The 22,077-nt window shown below is 46.1% G+C and overlaps 2 protein-coding genes across 2 annotated transcripts in view; both read right to left on the bottom strand.

Moving 5' to 3' along the window:
* TAMALIN (trafficking regulator and scaffold protein tamalin) overlaps positions 1–8,382 on the bottom strand; it is a 28,537-nt gene extending 20,155 nt beyond the window's left edge. The window contains exon 1 of the mRNA XM_040425471.1: positions 8,153–8,382. Within this exon, the coding sequence (XP_040281405.1) occupies positions 8,153–8,332 (180 nt within the window). The 5' untranslated portion in view covers positions 8,333–8,382. The remainder of the gene's footprint in view (positions 1–8,152) is intronic.
* Positions 8,383–12,179: 3,797 nt separating this feature from the next.
* LOC120993907 (keratin-associated protein 9-1-like) lies at positions 12,180–13,175 on the bottom strand. The gene has a single exon (XM_040422374.1). It carries the CDS (start codon positions 13,173–13,175, stop codon positions 12,180–12,182), a length of 996 nt encoding a protein of 331 aa, XP_040278308.1.
* Positions 13,176–22,077: the final 8,902 nt, after the last annotated feature.

The following is a 22,077-nucleotide window of genomic DNA, read 5'->3' as shown; positions in this document are numbered from 1 at the left end:
TCCTCCTTAACCAAGAGTGATCTTCATGATTTTACAAATCTCATTGCAATACAGTCAAGGGCAGAACGTAAAGCAGATGGGATTCCATCTGATCTCTTAAGGTGGCTATATACATTTATCTAAAGTTGATCAAAATAGATGATTTTAACCAAAACGATCAGTCAGCGGCTGAAATTTAACAAATGATTGTTTCAGAAGCTGATGGCAGAGCATTATCATCTGAAGAGAAGTCGGCCATGCTTGAAAATTTTGGCCAATAGTTGGACCTTTAGTTTGTGATATCTTTCTTTGAAAGAACGTTCCCAGAAAGATCTTTCATTGAAAGTGTATGGCCAGTTTAAACCACGGCAACACCCAATACGGACTAAAGTGTGTATGGCCGTGTCTGTGAAACGATCGCTCACCAGATGAGCGTTTGCTCAACTGCTGTTCAACTATCGACCTACTTCTACCTAATGTGTATGGTCACCTCTACAAAATGTGGCTTCTTACTACAAGATCAGATAAAAATACATATATTAAAAGGAGTTTTATAAGAGCACACATTGGTCCAGATTTACTAATCCTAAAGATGGCAGAAGCTGACAGACTGTCTAGGCCAGGGATTGCCAATCTGCGGTGCTCCAGCTGTAGTAAAACTACAACTCCCACAATGCCCTGAGACTGCTGGGAGTTGTAGTTTTGCAACAGCTGGAGAGCCTCAGGTTGGCCATCCCTGGGTCTAGGCTTTCACCAGATTAATCACAGGGTCACATGCTGGATTTTACATTTGGTGTAGGGACAGACACTTTTTTCTGTCTCCATACTAACTATTGGTTCGCCGTCTGAGTGATTTTTACACCAGAATTGCAGCTGAATTTTGGCACAAAATGGTGCACTTTAGGCACTGCATCAATCACACAAAGCTCCGCCCCTTGTACAACTCCTAAATGCGCCAATTTGCATCCCTTTTTTTTTAGACAGATTTTTGGTGCAGAAACATTAAATCTGGGCGACCAGGTGTCCAAAATCCTCAGGGCGCTACGCGAATACAAAGTGGACAAAGATATACCTATGTACGTAGAGACGGGCAAGAGTGGACTAGCATTTTAGATTCGGCCACATTTGCACTACCTTTTCAAGTAAAATGACGGACACCAGGAAGGAACCCTGATGGACACCATGATAAGTCACACATATCTATGGAGTGTATGTAAACAAGGACTCCTTCTGCAGTCCCCGAGACCAATTTTAATGCGTTTACTTACACCTGCACAACTCTAGTTCTCCGAAGATCGCTCTGTAACTTCTACCAATGACTGCATCAGTCCACTCAGAAAGATGCATGCTGTTTTCTGAGGCAGATGGTGGAAGATATTGCTTTTCACTCCATTTCTATGTGACTACAGATACTAAGCAAAAAAATAAATAAAAAAAAGTAGAGAATTCCTTGCCCCAGCTGCTTGAGAACTGTATACAGAGACGTGACACGTGAAGGTTACAATGTGCTATAGGCTTTCCAGCTTGGCTACGCAGATGGAACAAATACAGGAAAAGGGAGTCCTGTTAGACATACATTACAATTCGGAGCCGCTGACCCTTTCGCCCACTCCCAGCCCTGTATTGTCTCAGGACACACTTGGAATTAATCGCCATTTTGAACATATTGTAAGTGAAATTAGAAAAGGAGGCGGCGGGGATGGGGGTCACTTGCGGGCTATGATATACACAGCTCTGCGACATATGCCGACTAATGACCCCCCTCCCATAATCATTCATCCCTATTGCACATATAACTGCAGGACGGTTTACACAACCCTGGCAGATGCTTGTCTTTCTCGTCGCGATTTGATTTGGCTGACTTCAAGTCATGCAAATTAGTACATAATTAGGCCTTCGTTTGCTAATAAAATGAGCCCTAAAGAAGCCTGCTGTACGCAAAGTGAAACTCGATTTTCCAGTTTCGTGTTAAGTAAATAGCCAAACGTTTGCATAACTGACGGTTTTTTATCTGGGTGCCAAAGGCTGGATCCAGCTTGAAGTAATTCTATTCCCTCAGATCAGCCTGCTATTTCATTGCAGTCTATGATAAGGCACTTACACAGCTGAGCTCCAGACCCGCCAGCACTGGCTGTTCACAATTACCGCCGCCATACCTTTGGGGTAGGCCTCTTTCGGACAAGCATGTTGTCCAGTGCAGAAAACACGCTCCGTGTGGGGATGTGATTTCCCGTTCTGGACGCTGCTCATTACACAGGATCACAGGGCATTATAATGATTTACAATGGTGTGGGTCTCTCTGCGGGACCTTGCGTCTACAGAATTTGGCCTCATGCACGCGAACGTCGTTTTGGTCCGCATCAGAATCACATTTTTTTGTGGTTAGGATGCAGACCCGTTCACTCCAATGGGGTCGCAAAAGATGCAGAGCATCCATTCCTCCGTTCCGTGCGCCGCAAAAAATTTAAAGATTTTCCGCGCAGAAATCGGTCCGCAGTGGGAATTCTGGGGGCAAAGCCACATTAAAATCGAAAATGAACACATGCAGATTTTTGTGAGAATTTTGTGCGAAAACCAGACAAAAATTGTCAAACTACACTACCATGCGCATATACCCACTGCATACAACATATATGCTAAGGGCTAGTCACAGACCGGACCGCAAACAGCAGATCTGCAATACATGGGCACAGCGACCTTCTGTTCGTCTGAATGAGCCCTTACCGATACTGCTGCATCAACATTGTAGAAATTACCAAGTTGATATTTAATTTGGCGCCTACTGTGACATGCCGCACACTACTTTAAAGGGGTTTACCAAATTTTTGATACTGATGGCCTATCCTCCGGTTAGGTCACCGATATCAGATTGGCTGGGGGTCCAACTGCCGGCACCCCCACCGATCAGCTGTTTGAAGAGGCAAAGGCACTCTGGTTAATGCTGCGGCCTCTTCCTAGGCCAGTGACGTCATGTCCATCGTTCACATGACCAAGGCGCAGCTCAGCCCCATTCAAGGGAAAGGGTTGAGCTGCAATACCAAGCACAGCCACTATCCCATTGATGGCACTGTGCTTAATACCTGTGACACACTGAATACACTGGTGTGAAATCCCACACGTAACACATGCAGTACATTTCGATGGGAAAAAGGATTTAAAAGCGTAGCGTACTATGAGTGCCATGTCTTTACAAAGGAACCCTATGTTGACGGGTGTCACTATATGGCATCTGTCAGAGGCATCCGTTTAACCTATACGTCATATGGACACCATAAACTTGGTGGCACGGGGGCTTTATAAACATGGCATATGACCCCATAATAATACTGGAAAACTGTAGTAAATACATGAACACTGCTCCCCACCCGTATGACAAACTCTTCGTTATAGATTTGTGCTGGAATTGCTTTTCTTCTCTTGTTGTTGCAGATGCTTGGCCCGAGGAGCGGAGCAGTGGACCTCATCCAAAGTGATCCAGAGTTTATCCTGTCATGAAGTCCTTGGGTTGTAGCCCTGGTGTGACCAGCTGTGGTACTCTCAGCTTTACTACATTTTTCCTCTATTAAGTGTTACACGGCCAAACACTCCCCAAATCCCTCAGCCAGCGCTCGGACCTCACCCAGCATACCACCTTCATGCAAGGGTGGTCAATTAAATCAGAGGTCAGATGAGGCAAATCATAGGAAGCAAGCAAAACGCTGAGGGTTGGCCATACACATGAGGTAAGTCTCGTCCAGCTGACCTCCATCTCTCCCAATCCCCCCCATGTGTCGTGTCATTGTAATTGTCTTATGTCCTTTTGTGGTTTCAGCCCTTAGTGCGTTTATTGGCCTCAGATGCAAAATGTATGTTTTGTATACTAATGTACATTTGTTGGTATTGACGTTATGCAACATAGTAATGTACCTGTATTGCCTCTTACGATTGTGCAATGAGACAATGTACCTGTACTATTTTTTCATTGATAAAAAAATCAATAAAATAAACAATTTAAAAAAAAAAAAAAAAAAAAAAAAAGCACATTAGGCTCTGTCAAGCAATTATGCGCTGTGAATGTGGTGAAAGCCGCCGGCCGATGGCTTATTCCCCTAAGAAAACAGAAGAATCGGCTAGTCGAAATCCAACTGCTCTACGGGAGGTCGGCTGTTGAAAATCACAGGTTTGGCCGACTTAACTAAAGTGTGTGGCCTGCATCAACTGGATAACTTCATTCATTCAAGTGTAACAAGTGCTTGAAAGTGTTGCACAGGATGAGAAAAACATGGCCGATTTCTTCTAAACATGGTGCCCCATCTGTCCACAGGTTGTCTGTGGTATTGCAGCTCAGCTCTGTTCACAAAGGAACAGAGCTGTGATAGTAAACGTGTATAGAGCCGAGATACCAAAAGGAACAGAGCTGTGAGACCAGACTTGACTTAGACTTTGGTGGGGCTCTTAGACCCCACCATCAACTGAGGAAAGAAACAAGCTTATCTAAGCATTGTGCCCCTTCACCCCCCATCAACTATTCCCACCTCTCCTTGGAAAGCTGGGTTAGATGTCTACAAGCTATATATTTTATTACAGCCCATTCACCAAGCTCCAAGAAGAACCGTAAATACTAATTGAAGCTGAAGGAACCGACATTCACCAACTTGTGAAGATGTTAATTCGGGGATGGACAATCTCAGAAGCCCGAACACAGCGGGCACATTTACTAATGTGCTTGCACCTGTTTTTAAAAATGTTTTAGACTGTCTTATTTTTTGTAATTCACATTTTCTACAAAAAATTTGCCTGTTTTGGAGTCTTTTGGTCCTTGTTCGCCTATTATGATTTTTTAGACAAATTCAGACTTTTCTAACTTTTTCCAACCGATTTATGTAGGTGTGCTTGAAGATGTCGCAAAATCGGTCTAATTTCTACTCCACTCCTGGGCTGGCATACTTTTCTTTGTCTGTCGAGTGGTGAAGTGACTTTTTTTGCACTAAAAGTCAGTTTCCGGGAGCCATGTGACTTTTCTCCTCATTTTTTTCAGGCGCAAATAAATTAGACCAGTCTAAGTGAATATGAACCTGTCGTACTTAAAGACAACCACCAGAGGTCAGACTAATAGCAATACTCCTAGTCTAATTCATGAAGTGCTGTGCGACTTAATTGCTCGGCAAAAGCAAGACAAATTAAATTCACCTGTTTAATTTTACGCCTAAAATCAGACAAGCTTGATAAATGTGTCCTAGCAATTTAGAAGTGGGAGAACTTGCTCTGGAGCGCTCTACTGGCTCCTGAGGTCCACAGCACTAAACTGACGTGAGAAGAGGACAAGCAGTAATTTCAAGGGACATCTCCAGCTTAGGGCTCATGCACACAAACGTATTTTCTTTCCGTGTCAGTTCCATTATTTTTTTTTGCAGACAGTATGCGGAACCATTCATTTCAGCGGGTCCGCAAAAACAAAAAACTGAAGTTACTCCGTGTGCATTCCGTTTCCGTATTTCTGTTCTGCAAAAAAATAGAACATGTCCTATTATTGTCCGCATTAGGGTCCATTTACATGTCCGCAAAATGGGTCCGCATCCGTTCCGTAATTTGGCAGAACAGGTGCAGACCCATGCATTTTCAATGGGGCCGGAATGTGCTGTCCGCATTTGCGGATCTGCACTTCCGGATACGCAAAAAAATAGAACAGGTCTTATTCTTGTCCGCAATTGCGAACAAGAAAAGGCATTTTCTATGAGAGTGCCGGCGATGAGCGGTCCGCAAAATGCAGAAGGCACATTGCCGGTGTCAGCGTTTTGCGGATCTGCGAAACACATACGGACGTGTGAATGTACCCTTACCGACACGGGTGGTACTGTTCAATTAAGGGCCAGCTGTTCCGTTCTGCAAAATACGGAATGCACACGGACGTCATCCGTGTTTTTTGGTCAGTTATTTCCAGCAGTTATTGTAAACCAAAACCAGGAGTGAAGCCTACACAGATCAGGCACAATGGAAAGATCTGCACCTATTCTGTGTTTTTGACCCGCACCTGGTTTTGGCGCACAATCACTGAAGTCTGGCTTAGACAAGCTAGACTGACCACTGACACCATCCAGGCACCTGGTCAGGACAGGCGAGTATCCTTCACTCCGTCATACAACATAGGACTTCATTTATTTCTACGGGGCTGAAGGGGGTGCAGGATGCACACGACCAGTACCTGCATTAGTGTGAATGTAGCCTAAACGTAAAGTTGTGTGACCTGTAAAGTACAACACGGAGCACGTGTGCAAGCATGGACAATACCCTGCACGTGTACAGACTTCAAAGCAGTGACTACTTCGTCTCCAAGCTTCAGGAGTCTCATGGCCAATTTATCCAGCATTTAGCAAATAAATCCTTCAAATGCTTCGTGAAATCCTTCTGCCGTCTTCTAGGAGTCACCCACAAGAAAGGAACAGTCAAATCAATTAGATGCGCACCTGCTATTAATAAAGTGTGTCGGCCGCCCGGGGGCGCCCGAAATAAAGTGGACTGGAGATTGTAGTCAGACACTGCAGACCAACTTGTGGGTCAACTCCACCTGCACATACGGACAGTGTAGATACTCAGTCTCCCATCAATTGGGCTGCGTTCAGTAAGGTCTAGCGAGTTATAAGGAACCGTCTAGCATCAGACAGCGGATGTGAAACCACCTCAGACACCTCCACGTATTACTGGAGACGCAGGATACAGAAGTGTAAAGTGGTAATAACTGCTTCATGTATAAGAGTACTAAAACGCCAACATAAACCACTGAAACCCCACGTATCAGATCCAGAAAAGTGCAGATATAAGTCACCGCTCACAGAATTAGTAATGCACAACAGCAAATACATGAGACGACTGATGGTTATAGCTGTAGGGTGAGGGGCAGATTATCAGACCAGCTACCCACCCCCAGCGCGGGAAGGTGTGCAATGATGAGGCGCTAATAACTGCAGCCCAAAAGGTACTATTACAGGACATCACAGGGTATACGCCACGCGGGTCAGGTACTGTTATTACAGGACATCACAGCATCCTCAGCAGTAGGAAACAGGACAGGTACTGTTATATTACATCCATGTACAGTCCTCAGCAGTAGGACACAGGACTGGTACTGTTATATTACCTCCATGTACAGTCCTCAGCAGTAGGACACAGGACTGGTACTGTTATATTACCTCCATGTACAGTCCTCACAGGACAAGTACTGTTATATTACATCCATGTACAGTCCTCAGCAGTAGGACACAGGACTAGTACTGTAATATTACCTCCATGTCCAGTCCTCAGAGGACAAGTACTGTTATATTACCTCCATGTCCAGTCCTCAGCAGTAGGACACAGGACAAGTACTGTAATATTACCTCCATGTACAGTCCTCAGAGGACAGGTACTGTTATATTACCTCCATGTACAGTCCTCAGCAGTAGGAAACAGGACAGGTACTGTTATATTACCTCCATGTACAGTCCTCAGCAGTAGGAAACAGGACAGGTACTGTTATATTACGTCCATGTACAGTCCTCACAGGACAGGTACTGTTATATTACCTCCATGTACAGTCCTCAGAGGACAAGTACTGTAATATTACCTCCATGTACAGTCCTCAGAGGACAGGTACTGTAATATTACCTCCATGTACAGTCCTCAGAGGACAAGTACTGTAATATTACCTCCATGTACAGTCCTCACAGGACAGGTACTGTTATATTACCTCCATCTACAGTCCTCAGAGGACAGGTACGGTTATATTACCTCTATGTACAGTCCTCAGAGGACAGGTACTGTAATATTACCTCCATGTACAGTCCTCACAGGACAGGTACTGTTATATTACCTCCATCTACAGTCCTCACAGGACAAGTACTGTAATATTACCTCCATGTCCAGTCCTCAGCAGTAGGACACAGGGTACTTACCACCGCCGCAGGTAGAGGCACAAGTCACAGCAGACAATGGAGCCTATAAAACAATAGGTCCCTGCACCCCCACCCTGCAGGGGCCAAAATAAAGCCATGCAGAAGATGCCATGACAACGGGAGGACACGCTCCTAACATGACGGGAGCACTGCGGGGGTCAGCCCCGGGCAAGCACTCAGAGAGCACACTCCCCGCTGACCTCCCAGAGCCGCAGCTCTATTCACACTGTGCAGAAAATGCCATGACAATTGCCACAGGTTCTTACCTTCTTAGCCCTGGGAAGGGTCCCGCCGGAGACCACCAGAGCCTTGTACATGTCATCGCTCCTATAGCTGCTCAGCGCCATGTAGGGCTCAGCCTTGTCTCTCTCCCGGTATATGGCCTGCTCTGGCGGGGAGGTGTAGTCCTCCTTGTGATGCGGCTTCTTCAGGCGTCTCAAAGTCATCTCAATCCCTGCAGCCGCACCGAGCCGTCCTGCAGCCAGCAGCTCACGCTGTATCTGTCAGGGGCGGGGCTCTGCACTAGGGATATAACTGATCTCGGGGGCGGGGCCGTCAGTTAAGGACACGCCCCTCCCTGCTAGAGAAGCACGTGCCTGCCACATCCAGCAGCCTGCCTCCTGTGTGGGATCAAACAAGTGTAATTAGTGTGTGCTCCGGTCTGCTCTGTGGTCCCAGTACCGTCCGATCAGCATCAGGGGTCCACATGCCTCATGGACGATCACATACACCAAAAGACCACCCCCTTCACATCTCACAGCGATCTTGCTGTAAATATGCAGAAAAAAAAAAGTAAAAACAGCAGGATGTGAATAAATCCTTAGACAAGGGAGATCCTTGGCAGAATCTCAATTTGCTAGACAGTGGAATAGCAACTCATGACAGGTTAGGCTCCATTCACACGTCCGTGGTGTGTTGCGGATCCGCAACACACCCGCCCGGCACCCCTACAGGTGCGGACAAGAATAGGACATGTTCTATCTTTTGCGGACCTGAAGATCGGGGCCGTGCTCCGCAAATGCGGATGCTGACAGCACACTGTGTGCTGTCCGCATCCATTCCGTTCCCATAGAAAATGAATGGGTCCGCACCCGTTCAGCAAAATTGCGGAACGGATGCGGACCCATTTGCGGACGTGTGAATGGAGCCTTAGGGTACGGCCACACGGTCAGGTTTCCTCATGCAGTTTTGGAAGCCAAAATCAAGAGTGGATCATAAAAGGAGAGAAAGTGTAAGGCCCGTTTCACACGAGCGAGTTTTCCGCACGGGTGTAATGCGTGAAGTGAACTTGTAGCTCCCGCACTGAATCCTGACCTATTTATTTCAATGGGTCTGTGTTCACGAGCCGTTTTTTACGCATCATTTCTGCGTTGCGTGAGAATCGCAGCATGTTCCATATTCTGCGTTTTTCACGTAGCAATGGCCCCATAGAAGTGAATGGGGCTTCAGTGAAAAACGCATTGCATTCCGGATACAATCTAGATTGATGGTTGCTAGGAGATGTTATTTGTAAACCTTCAGATTTTTTTTTTCACGTGCGTGAAAAACGCCTCGAAGCTGATTGCACGCACGCGGAAAAAACTGAAATGCTGAAAGCAATCACAGTAACAGTTTATAAGGCTGAAAAAAGACATCTGTCCATCCAGTTCAGCCTGTTGTCCGGCAAGTTGATCCAGAGGAAGGCAAAAACAAATTGCAGACAAAACTGACTGAATGCGAAATGGTGCGAGTTTCACTGAACGCACCCTGACACAATCCGTATCGTTCTAGTGAAAAAGGCCTTAGGGCTCATGCACACGGCTGTTGTTTTTGTCCGTATCAGATCCACATTTTTTGCTGGTCGGATGCGGAGCCATGGAGGCAAATGACACCACTCAGCCTCAAAAACCTTATGCAACTAAATAAATAAAACACTGACAACTTAATGGAATAGAAAGGGCCGCAGTGCTTTATTAAGGGTAACCATAAATAAATACCATCAAATAATTTAAATAAATTAATTAAATAATTTAAACCATGAAACCATATCAATATAGACCAATATTAAACCATCCATATATAGACCAAGATCCACTCAGCATTAGCTGAGCGATACAGCCCCTCTAATAAAGCAAAGCGACAAAACTAAGGGAGGGCGGGCGCTGTTCAAATCTTCGTCGACTGCCCTGAAGTAGCGCCGAACCTGGGAATATAAAGGGGAGAAATTTCTCGCCGTGGGGCCGAGAACAAATCACAGCACTGGAAATCTCCCCCAGCAACGGGCAGCAACCAATCAGGAGCACAGCTTGACTCGCCATACAACTTTATCTGAAGAAACAAGAACCAGTTCCAACCTTGACTGAGGTAATTTTACCTGAAAAATAAAGCAGGAAAGCAGGACAGGGAAAAAAGAGCGGGGGGGGGGGGGGGATTTAGAGAACAAGAACTACCCTAATATATAATGGAAAAAAGGGGGGTGTCATTATTGCCCCCATGTGTCCCCCAAGCTAATCGCTCTGGGGGGTCTGTACATTCACTTCAATGAGGTTGCAAAAGATGCGGACAGCACATTGTGTGCTGTCCATATCCGTATGTCCGTTCCGTGGCACCCGCAAAATATAGAACATGTCCTATTCTCGTCCCTTTTGCGGACAAGGTTAGGACAGTTATATAGAGGGCAGGACGTTTCGTTCCGCAAAATGCGGAATACACACTGCCAGTATCCGCAATTTGCGGACGGCAAAAGCGGCAATAACCTCGTTCATGAGCCCTTAGACTCAAAAAAGGGGTATTCTTGGGTTTTCTGGTAATTTCAAGTTATGCCTACCAGTGCGAGTCCTACCATTGGCATCACAAATGGGGGCCTTGTATTCTGCAGGGCCCCAAAAAATGAACGAAGCAGCAGGTGGAGCATGCAGACTGCCACTCCGTCTTTATGGGACTCCTGGAGATCGCCAAGTTCTTGAAATTACCGGAAAACCCCTTTAAAGATGCACAAAATTTACAACAACATCTCATGAGATTTGATAAAGCATCACGGACTACTGCAAAACACTGACTTTAAAAATTCCCCTCATAATAAATATGAACCCCAAGAATGTATCGTAAAACCGCTTTGGTCAGTGATTGTGATCCAAAGCCAGGAACAGGAGCAGATCTTCCAAGAACGGTAATACCCCATGAACACAACTGTGTATCTGCAAAGCCTACGCAGCCTACAAAAGCTGGATACAGGCCAGCAGGGAGAACCACTATTCCAATGCGTTGTAAAGGAAAACTGGCTTAGTTGCCCATAGCAACCATTCAAATTCCACCTTTCATTTTCCAAAGGAGCTCTGAAAAATTAAAGGTGGAATCTGCTTGGTTGCTATGGGCAACTAAGTCAGTTTTCCTCTATATCAGTTTTGATAAATCTCCCCGAGTGACTTATGTGTGAACAGGAAGTCAGTTTCTATATTCGCTCTTATAGGAAACTGACTTCCTGTCCACACATAAGACACTGTGTCGGTTGTAGAGTCACAGTGTTGGTTACATGACACAAACACAGCCACAGGTAAGAAGATTAGCTTCACTACATTTCACATCATGTACATTTCTAATGGGACAGAGAATACAAATTTTGGTAGGAATGTTTCTATAACTTGGACGACCCTTTTAAGGTTGCTTTCACGTAAGCTGTTTTCATGAGGTTTTTTGGTGCCATTTATAAAGCCAATGTCAGAAGCGAATCCTAAAGTTAGGGGAAGTATATAGAAAAGATTCTGCTTTTCTTCTATTCAAAGCTTGACGACAGGCAGTAACCAGGAACTTCCCCAAACAACTGATCTCATCCACACCCTCCTCCATGGTCCTAGGCAAAGGCAATTTGGCTTTCAGTCGCAAGATCATTGACCTATGCTACTTTCATTATTTGTAGTCGCTGGCCCAGAATCACTCGTCTCTTTTGTCCTATAAAAAAAAATCACGACCGTCATGTGTCATTACCTAAGATTACAACGTGGTGGGCTATAGGGATATCGGGGGAATGCATCATTGTTGTACGACACTTTTGTGACATACGAAAGTTGCTAATTTTGATACAAATTCTATTTTGCAGGTAACTTTTTTCCCCCCTTTTCTGTCACCCTCACCCTTTTTTTAGGCAGAGACATGAATAAGATCATCAAATGGAATGAAAAATATATATATTTTAGGTCTGATTGAAAAAATATGAAATATATGTTCCATTTAAAGGGAATCTGTCACCACTATCTTGAAAGATTATGTAAGGTTATACATGAGTAGTACTGCAGATAAGGAGTCCAGATTACTACTTCATATTTTCCTACTGCCCCCTGTTCCTCCGCTGTCAGAGCTTAAAGCTGCTCTGACATACATTGTATTGTATATCCTGACAATTGTTGGCATGGCACAGCAGACCTCACAATTGTAGGCATGGCACCGCAGTCCTGAAAAGTGTTGGCATGACACAGCAGTCCTGACAATTGTTGACATCGCACAGCAGTCCTGACATTTGTTGACATAGCACAGCAGTCCTGACAGTTGTTGGCGTTGCAGAGCAGTCCTGACATTTGTTGGCATTGCACAGCAGTCCTGACAGTTGTTGGCGTTGCACAGCAGTCCTGACAATTGTTGACATCGCACAGCAGTCCTGACAATTGTTGGCGTTGCACAGCAGTCCTGACAATTGTTGACATCGCACAGCAGTCCTGACAATTGTTGGCGTTGCACAGCAGTCCTGACAATTGTTGGCATGGCACTGCAGTCCTGACAATTGTTGGTGTTGCACAGCAGTCCTGACAATTGTTGGCATTGCACAGCAGTCCTGACAACTGTTGGCATTGCACAGCAGTCCGGATAATTGTTGGCATTGCACAGCAGTCTTGATAATTGTTGGCATTGCACAGCAGTCTTGACAATTGTTGGTGTTGCACAGCAGTCCTGACAATTGTTGGCATTAGACAGCAGTCCTGACAATTGTTGACATCGCACAGCAGTCCTGACAATTGTTGACATCGCACAGCAGTCCGGATAATTGTTGGCATTGCACAGCAGTCTTGATAATTGTTGGCATTGCACAGCAGTCTTGACAATTGTTGGCGTTGCACAGCAGTCCTGACAATGTTGACAGGGCACAGTAGTCCTAACAATTGTTGGCGTAGCACAGAAGTCCTGAAAATTGTTGACATCGCACAGCAGTCCTGACAATTGTTGGCGTTGCACAGCAGTCCTGACAATTGTTGGCATGGCACTGCAGTCCTGACAATTGTTGGCGTTGCACAGCAGTCCTGACAATTGTTGGCATGGCATTGCAGTCCTGACTATTGTTGGTGTTGCACAGCAGTCCTGACAATTGTTGGCTTTGCACAGCAGTCCTGACAACTGTTGGCATTGCACAGCAGTCCGGATAATTGTTGGCATTGCACAGCAGTCTTGATAATTGTTGGCATTGCACAGCAGTCTTGACAATTGTTGGTGTTGCACAGCAGTCCTGACAATTGTTGGCATTAGACAGCAGTCCTGACAATTGTTGACATCGCACAGCAGTCCTGACAATTGTTGACATCGCACAGCAGTCCGGATAATTGTTGGCATTGCACAGCAGTCTTGACAATTGTTGGCGTTGCACAGCAGTCCTGACAATGTTGACAGGGCACAGTAGTCCTAACAATTGTTGGCGTAGCACAGAAGTCCTGAAAATTGTTGGCATTGCACAGAAGTCCTGACAATGTGTAGTGTACGGGAGCTGTAATGCCCGTCACTACAGAAGGGTCACTGGTGTGCTGTCGTTTCTCCTTATTTAAGGGAAAGTTGGTATAAGTCATCTTTATAAAATGTAATGTAATGTAATGCTATGTACTTCCCTGTTACTGTAAAATGTGCATGTACAGGCCTGCTAGGGGTGTCATTTCAGCTCTTAGTCACTAGAGGGAGCTAGGGAGCCCTAGTTTATATAAGGCCCAGTCAGGGTAAGGAGAGGCAGTCTGGAGTTGGAGTCTAGAGTTAAAGAGTTGGAGTTGGAGTTGGAGATTAGACTATGTCCGAGTCCAGTCCAGGCCTGAAGCCTGCAGACCAGGAGAGGGTATTGCAGTCCCTGTAACCGGGTTCCAGATCCAAGGAGAAGGTTCCCCTCCTGAGTTCATATATGCAGAAGCAGGAACACCACAGTTAACCAGCCTGAGGAAACTGAGAGAGACAGAGGCAAGTCCAGAAAAGCAAGAGGTACTAAAGACAACAGAGGAGGTACTTGATAATTATAAAACCAAGGATATACGCCAGAGCTAGGGCATCGGGCCTTGGAGAAGACTTTCTATGTTCCAGGATCAGTCAGGAATAGAGTGCAAGCCGCCTGTACTGCAAGTCCTGTGTTTAACACTCTGAAGTCACCTTGCTATATATATTGCCTGCATCAAATGTACTGCAACCAACTGTCTGCAAAGGAACTGCGCTTCCATCTATGTCCATGTATGATGACTACTAAAGTTTGAGTTCTGTTTTAACATCACGTGGTTCCTCAGTTATTCCTGCTATCAGCAAACGGCGTGCCACCGTTTAATTGGCACTGGCGTCACGAACATTACTTATCATCACCTGCCCTTGCAGAGAGTCAGCTGTTTCAGGTTAGTGTCACAATTGCACTACAACACCCAGGAACATTTTTAAACCTAACTTGAGTACGCTGCAAATGCATTTCAACGGGAAACGGGGGGCAGTAGGAAAATATAAAATGTCAATTTGGACTCCTTATTTATAGAACTACTCATGTCTAAGATCATTCTGACAGATTCCCTTTAGATGCTCCAGCTGTGGCATGGGTCATTTTCTGCCAGACTAGTTTCACCAAGGTTACCCCCTATATAAAAAACAGAAAGGATAGGGGAACATGAACACCATCACTAGATTTTGGGAAATTACACTACACCTCCATTAATCATTTTGGAGATAGCGCATCAAAAAGTGCAGGTGACAGAGTAGTGAATAATACAGTTAAATAATTGCGAAGACCTAGGACCTAGGATGATAACTGCTGGGGGGCTGCAAAAGATGCAGACAGCACATCATGTCCGTTCCGCTGCCCCGAGAAAAAGATAAAGCATGTTCAACTGTTGCCCGTTTTGTGGACAAGGATAGGAAATTTCGATATGAGTTTTAAAAAGAAATGGCAGCATGCACTCGGCCGTTATCCATGTTCTACGGATTAGCAATTTGCTGATTGCAAAACACATACGGTGGTGTGCATGAGGCCTTATAGTTAGGTGGAAGGATTGTGGCTTTGAAGGCAATGATCAGAAATCACACTGGGCTCTATGATTATGTGCCTTACATTCAGCTGACCTTAGAGATCATGTATATGTACCTTAATCCCACAGCCATCTGTGCTCTTTACATTGACATACAGCAGAGATCCCTGTATATATGCCTAATCTCACTGTTCTATTGAGATCCTTTCCACTTACTGGCAGATGGTTTCCAGTGCTTTGTCTCTGATGGGAAATGGTGTATAAGGGATCATGCACACGACCGTTGGCTGTTTTGCGGTCCTCAAATTACGGAACAGCAATACACAGATACTGACTGTGTGCATTTCGCATTTTGTGCAACGGCATTGCTGGCACCGAATAGAACAGTCCTATCCTTGTCTGTAATGCGGATAATAATAGCACAAGTTCTATAATTTTACAGACGGCGCAGAACGGATGTGTGTCCCCATTGAAGTGTATGGGTCCGCATCTGACCCGCAAAAAATGCGGACCCAAACCACGGTCGTGTGCATGAGCCCTAAGGCCCCCTACACACATCAATTTGCACTGGGGTTTACCACTAGTAAATGCCATAGAAACTGTCTGTGTTTTTATAATGACCGGCGTCACGCAAAGGGAGGGAAATGGGAAGGCCCTGTCCAAGGGAGAGGGAAAGGTGGTGACCCCTGACTCACCTTGCGGCTGGCACCTGACTGCCCTGACGTCCCTAGACAGGTTCCTCACCCGTACGCCGATCACGTGCCTAAACCCTGGCTTTCCCTAGGATGAGCCCTGAGTAGTGAACGGGGCGGTGGGATCACTAGTCTGCACCACTGACACTAAGAGGAAAACACCAAGGAGAGGACAGACAATACAGACAAACATATAATCCCAGGTGGGCGACAACAACAGACCACCAAGGCCCAACAGGGATCCGGAGGATAATGTTCTGGAACAACAACCAGGGAACACAACTACACAGCTCCAGTGGGTCAGTATAGAAGTCCAGGCAGGAAGCTCTATATCTGGCAACCAGAGAAGTGGGAGATGGGAATATAAGGAGGTTGGGAGTGCTGGACAAGAAACAGCTGAGGAGGAGAAGCTACGGATCCCTGAGTGAGCCAAAAAGGGTTGCAAGGCAAACCCAGAAAGCTACCATTACGAAACAGCACTGTCTTTGTACATCGAGCGCGCAGCCACCCGCTGCGACTTCCTGACCCCGGGTATAACGGAGTCAGGCGTGGCTCTTGACACCCTCGTGACAGTACCCCCCTCTCTACGAGGGGCCTCCGGACACTCAGGACTAGGTCTCTCAGGATGAGAGGCATGAAAATCCCGAACTAACCTGTCGGCGTTTACCTCAGACGCTGGAACCCACATTCTTTCCTCGGGACCGTAACCCCTCCAATGCACTAGATATTGAAGAGAGCGGCGGACCCGACGAGAATCAACAATTTTGGATATTTGAAACTCTAGATTACCATCCACAACAACAGGAGGGGGTGGCAGCGGTGACGGTTCTAGAGGTGGAACATATTTCTTGAGTAACGACTTATGGAAGATGTTATGGATTTTAAAAGTCTGAGGTCGCTCCAGGCGAAAAGCCACGGAGTTAATGATGGCTACTATTTTGTAAGGGCCAATGAACCTAGGACCCAGTTTCCAAGAGGGAACCTTTAATTTAATATTCCTAGTAGACAACCACACAGTCATTCACTCCTAGGTCCGGACCTGGCGACCGTCTCTTATCAGCTATGCATTTATATTTACCTCCCATATTTTTCAAGTTAGCTTGCACCTTCTGCCATACCGATGAAAGAGACGATGAAAACCGTTCCTCTTCGGGAACCCCAGAAGACCCCCCCTCTTTGAAAGTACAGAATTGGGGATGAAAACCATATGCACCAAGAAATGGTGACTTACCAGTAGATTCCTGACGGCGATAATTTATGGCAAACTCGGCTAACGGTAAATATGGTGACCACACCTCTTGGTTTTCAGACACAAAACATCTTAGATATGTCTCAAGGTTTTGGTTGGTACACTCAGTCTGTCAATTCGACTGAGGATGGTAAGCTGAGGAAAAGGACAAGTGTACCCCCAAACGGGAACAAAAAGCTTTCCAAAATTTAGAAATAAACTGGGTTCCCCGATCCGAAACAACATTGGAAGGGACCCAGTGAAGCTTCACGATTTCACTGATGAATACCTGAGCAAGAGTCTTAGCATTAGGTAGTGCGGGTAACGCAATGAAGTGTACCATTTTGCTAAACCTGTCCACTACTACCAAGATAACAGTTTTACCCGCAGACAAAGGTAAGTCAGTGATAAAATCCATTGACAGATGTGTCCATGGCCTATTGGGAATGACAAGTGGCAATAAAGACCCTGCAGGACGTGTATGAGAGACTTTCGCGCGCGCACAAGTAGAACAAGTAGACACAAAATCCATTACATCCTGACGCAACCTTGGCCACCAAAAACGATGAGACAATAGCTCCAAGGTTGCTTTACTACCCGGGTGCCCAGCAAGTGCCGAATTATGATGTTCCTTTAATAATTCGAGACGCAGGTTCAACGGTACAAAAATTTCTCTGAGGGGCAAGAGACCGGGGCGTCCCCCTGGGCCTCTAACACCTTCCCCTCCAGAACAGAGTGTACCGCAGAGACAACCACTCCTCTTTGAAGAATGGGTACCGGATCACTCACATTACCCCCTCCAGGGAAACAACGAGATAATGCATCTGCCTTGGTATTTTTTGCCTCAGGACGATAGGTAATAACAAAGTTAAACCTGGTAAAAAATAGTGACCACCTAGCTTGTCTAGGGGTAAGACGCTTAGCTGATTCGAGGTACAGAAGGTTTTTGTGGTCCGTAATCACAGTGACGGGGTGGATTGCCCCCTCTAAAAAGTGACGCCATTCTTCAAATGCTAGTTTAATAGCTAATAGTTCCCTATTGCCAATATCATATTTCTTCTCTGCTGCAGATAGTTTTTTAGAAAAGAAAGCACAAGGACGCCATTTGCCATGAGACGGACCCTGAGACAGCACAGCCCCCACTCCCACCTCTGACGCATCTACTTCAACAATAAAAGGCTGGGAGACATCAGGTTGGATTAGTACAGGTGCCGAGGTAAACCTCTCTTTTAGAGAGGAAAAAGCAATTTTAGCGGCATCAGACCATTTAGAAAAATCAGTCCCCTTCCTAGTCATGTCAGTAAGGGGTTTTACAATCACCGAATAGTTTTTAATGAATTTTCTATAGAAATTTGCGAAGCCCAAGAACCGTTGCAGTGCTTTGAGGTTCTCAGGAAGATCCCAATCTAAAATTGCCTGGACCTTCCCAGGATCCATACAGAAACCTGAAGCAGATAATAAATACCCTAGGAACTGTATTTCCTGAACGGCGAAAACACACTTTTCAATTTTAGCATATAATTTATTCGTCCGTAGGACCTGCAGTACCTGTCTGACATGCACCTCATGTGTTTTCAGATCCGACGAATAAATTAAAATATCATCTAGGTATATCACCACAAACCTGCCGATAAGATGACTAAAAATGTCATTAACGAAATGTTGGAAGACAGCAGGAGCATTGGTCAGACCGAAAGGCATGACTAGATTTTCATAATGCCCCTCAGGGGTGTTAAAAGCAGTCTTCCACTCATCCCCTTCCTTGATACGAATCAGATTGTAGGCCCCCCTAAGATCAAGTTTGGAGAACCACCTAGCACCCGCAATCTGATTAAACAGGTCAGGAATGAGAGGAAGAGGGTATGGGTCTCGGATGGTTATCCGGTTTAATTCGCGAAAATCTAGGCAAGGACGCAGGCCCTCATCTTTCTTTTTAACGAAGAAAAACCCTGCAGCCACGGGTGAAGAAGAGGGTCTGATGTGTCCCTTAGCCAAGCTCTCGGAGATATAATCTTTTATGGCTTGTCTCTCTGGACCCGAAAGATTATATAACCTGGTCTTGGGTAATTTTGCACCGGGAATCAGGTTAACCGGGCAATCATAAGGACGGTGAGGTGGTAACTTCTGACAACCCTTTTCAGAAAAGACGTCCTCAAAGTCCGAAACAAATGTGGGTAGGGTAGCTATGGAGGCGACTAAGCAATTGCTATTTAAGCAATTTTCTCTGCACTGCTCACTCCACTCCAATATCTCCCTGGCCTGCCAATCCACCACTGGATTGTGCGCTACCAACCAGGGAAGACCCAACACCACCGGAGTGGGAAGCCCCTCCAGAACATAACATGAAAGCAACTCGTTATGGTGGTCCCCTACCCAAAGGTGTAAGTTATGGACAATGTGAGTGAGGTTTCTCTGAGAAAGAAGAGCAGAATCAATAGCGAATATGGGAATAGGTCTCTGTAGCGTACAGAGAGACAAACCCATAGTGTGGGCAAAATGGGCATCTATCAAATTTACTCCTGCTCCACTGTCTAGAAAAAAAGAAATAGTCTCCGTCTTAACGGCAAAAACAACAACCGATGGCAACATAAATTGCGATGTTTGTATGGAGGAAACGTATACCCCCCGGCTGACATCCTCCACACAGCCTGGGGTTAGTAGTTTTCCGACGGTCTTTTGTTTTTGAGGAAGGAAGGACAGACATTAATGAAATGACCCCTCTCCCCACAAAAAAAACAAACCCCACGCCTACGGCGAGCCTCAGGAGGATGGACCTGACGAATAGTTCCTCCTAGCTGCATAGGCTCGTCTAAGTCCGTACAGACTAACTGCTGCTTGAGAGGGGTTACCAATTGCTCCAGATTTTTCAATCTGTCCCTAAGACGTCTATCTATTCTGATAGAAGGGGACATCACCGCATCAAGGGAAAAGGGAGTCTCATACAGCGCAAGCGCATCCTTAATCCTTTCGGATAACCCGGAGCAGAACTGACTTCTGAGAGCCGGGTCGTTCCACTGGGTATCCGTAGCCCACCTACGAAACTCTGCGCAATACTCCTCTACTGGCCGCTCTCCCTGTAGGAGTCTCCGTAATTTTGATTCAGCCAGTGCGACTCGGTCAGGGTCGTCATATATGAGACCCAAGGCCCCCAAAAATTCATCCACTGACCGGAGAGCCTGGGAATCAGTGGGTAAAGAGAACGCCCAGGATTGCGGGTCCCCCTGCAGCAGGGAAATAACAACCCCCACCCGCTGTTCTTCATTACCAGAGGAGTAAGGGCGCAGTTTAAAATATAATTTACAGGCCTCACGGAACGTCACAAATTTGTCCCTTCCCCCAGAAAATCTGTCAGGAAGAGCAACCTTGGGTTCCGCAACAACCTGGTTACCTGTAGCAACCGCTGGGCTTGCGGTCTGTTGCAATTGCTGCTGTTGCTGGAGGACCGACGCCTTCAATCCTGCCACCTCCAAAGACAGGCCTTGAAGTTGCTTTGACAAAGCAGCAATTGGATCCATACTGGATTCTAAGTAGGTAGAAAGAAAAAGTTTTTAGGTTTTTTTTACCTACACAAAATAAGGGCCAGATATAATGTAATGACCGGCGTCACGCAAAGGGAGGGAAATGGGAAGGACCTGTCCAAGGGAGAGGGAAAGGTGGTAACCCCTGACTCACCTTGCGGCTGGTACCTGACTGCCCTGACGTCCCTAGACGGGTAGCTCACCCGTACGCCGATCACGTGCCTAAACCCTGGCTTTCCCTAGGATGAGCCCTGAGTAGTGAACTGGGCGGTGGGATCACTAGTCCGCACAACTGACACTAAGAGGAAAACACCAAGGAGAGGACAGACAATACAGACAAACATATAATCCCAGGTGGGCGACAACAACAGACCACCAAGGCCCAACAGGGATCTGGAGGGTAATGTTCTGGAACAACAACCAGGGAACACAGTTACACAGCTCCAGTGGGTCAGTATAGAAGTCCAGGCAGGAAGCTCTATATCTGGCAACCAGAGAAGTGGGAGATGGGAATATAAGGAGGTTGGGATTGCTGGACAAGAAACAGCTGAGGAGGAGAAGCTACGGATCCCTGAGTGAGCCAAAAGGGTTGCAAGGCAAACCCAGAAAGCTACCATTACGAAACAGCATTGTCTTTGTACATCGAGCGCGCAGCCACCCGCTGCGACTTCCTGACCCCGGGTATAACGGAGTCAGGCGTGGCTCTTGACACCCTCGTGACAGGTTTTTTTCATGCCGCATGACCTGTTTTTCAGTGCCGTATTTATAAATGACTGTGAACCACATTTTTAATGGTGTTTTTCCCCTATAGAGAAGGAGATGGCAAACACCAGAAAAATAAAACGTCGAAAGTTAAAGAGGACCTTTCATCGATCCTGACATTGGGAACTAAGTATACAGACATGTAGAGCGGCGCCCAGGGATCTCACTGCACTTACTATTATCCCTGGGCGCCGCTCCATTCTCCCGTTATGTCCTCCGGTATGTTCGGGGACTTGGTTATAGTAGGCGGAGACTTAGGGGACTTGGTTATAGTAGGCGGGTTCTGCTGGGCGTCTCCTTCTCCTAGGCTGTAGCGCTGGCCAATCGCAGCGCAGAGCTCACAGCCTGGGAGTTTTTTTTCTCCCAGGCTGTGAGCTCTGCGATGCGATTGGCCAGCGCTACAGCCTAGGAGAAGGAGACGCCCAGCAGAACCCGCCAACTATAACCAAGTCCCCGAACATACCGGAGGACATAACGGGAGAACGGAGCGGCGCCCATGGATAATAGTAAGTGCAATGAGATCCCTGGACGCCGCTCTACATGTCTGTATACTTAGTTCACAATGTCAGGATCGGTGAAAGGTCCTCTTTAAAGCATGTTGCTTTAAAACAAAACAAACTCCAGAGACCCAAAAATGACAATTAACAAAAGTGCCAGTAGCAAAAAATGCTTGTGTATCCTGAATTTCTGATTTTCCATAGACTTTCAGCTAAAATCTGGAGCTGGCATTTTTACTGCAAAAAATAAAAAATCGCAGGTACAAAAAAAACC

Source organism: Bufo bufo, chromosome 3 (genome assembly GCF_905171765.1).
Source record: "Bufo bufo chromosome 3, aBufBuf1.1, whole genome shotgun sequence".
NCBI classification, from domain to species: Eukaryota; Metazoa; Chordata; class Amphibia; order Anura; family Bufonidae; genus Bufo; species Bufo bufo.
Note: the sequence above shows the minus strand (reverse complement) of the source record. Positions and strands in the feature narration are given on the sequence as shown.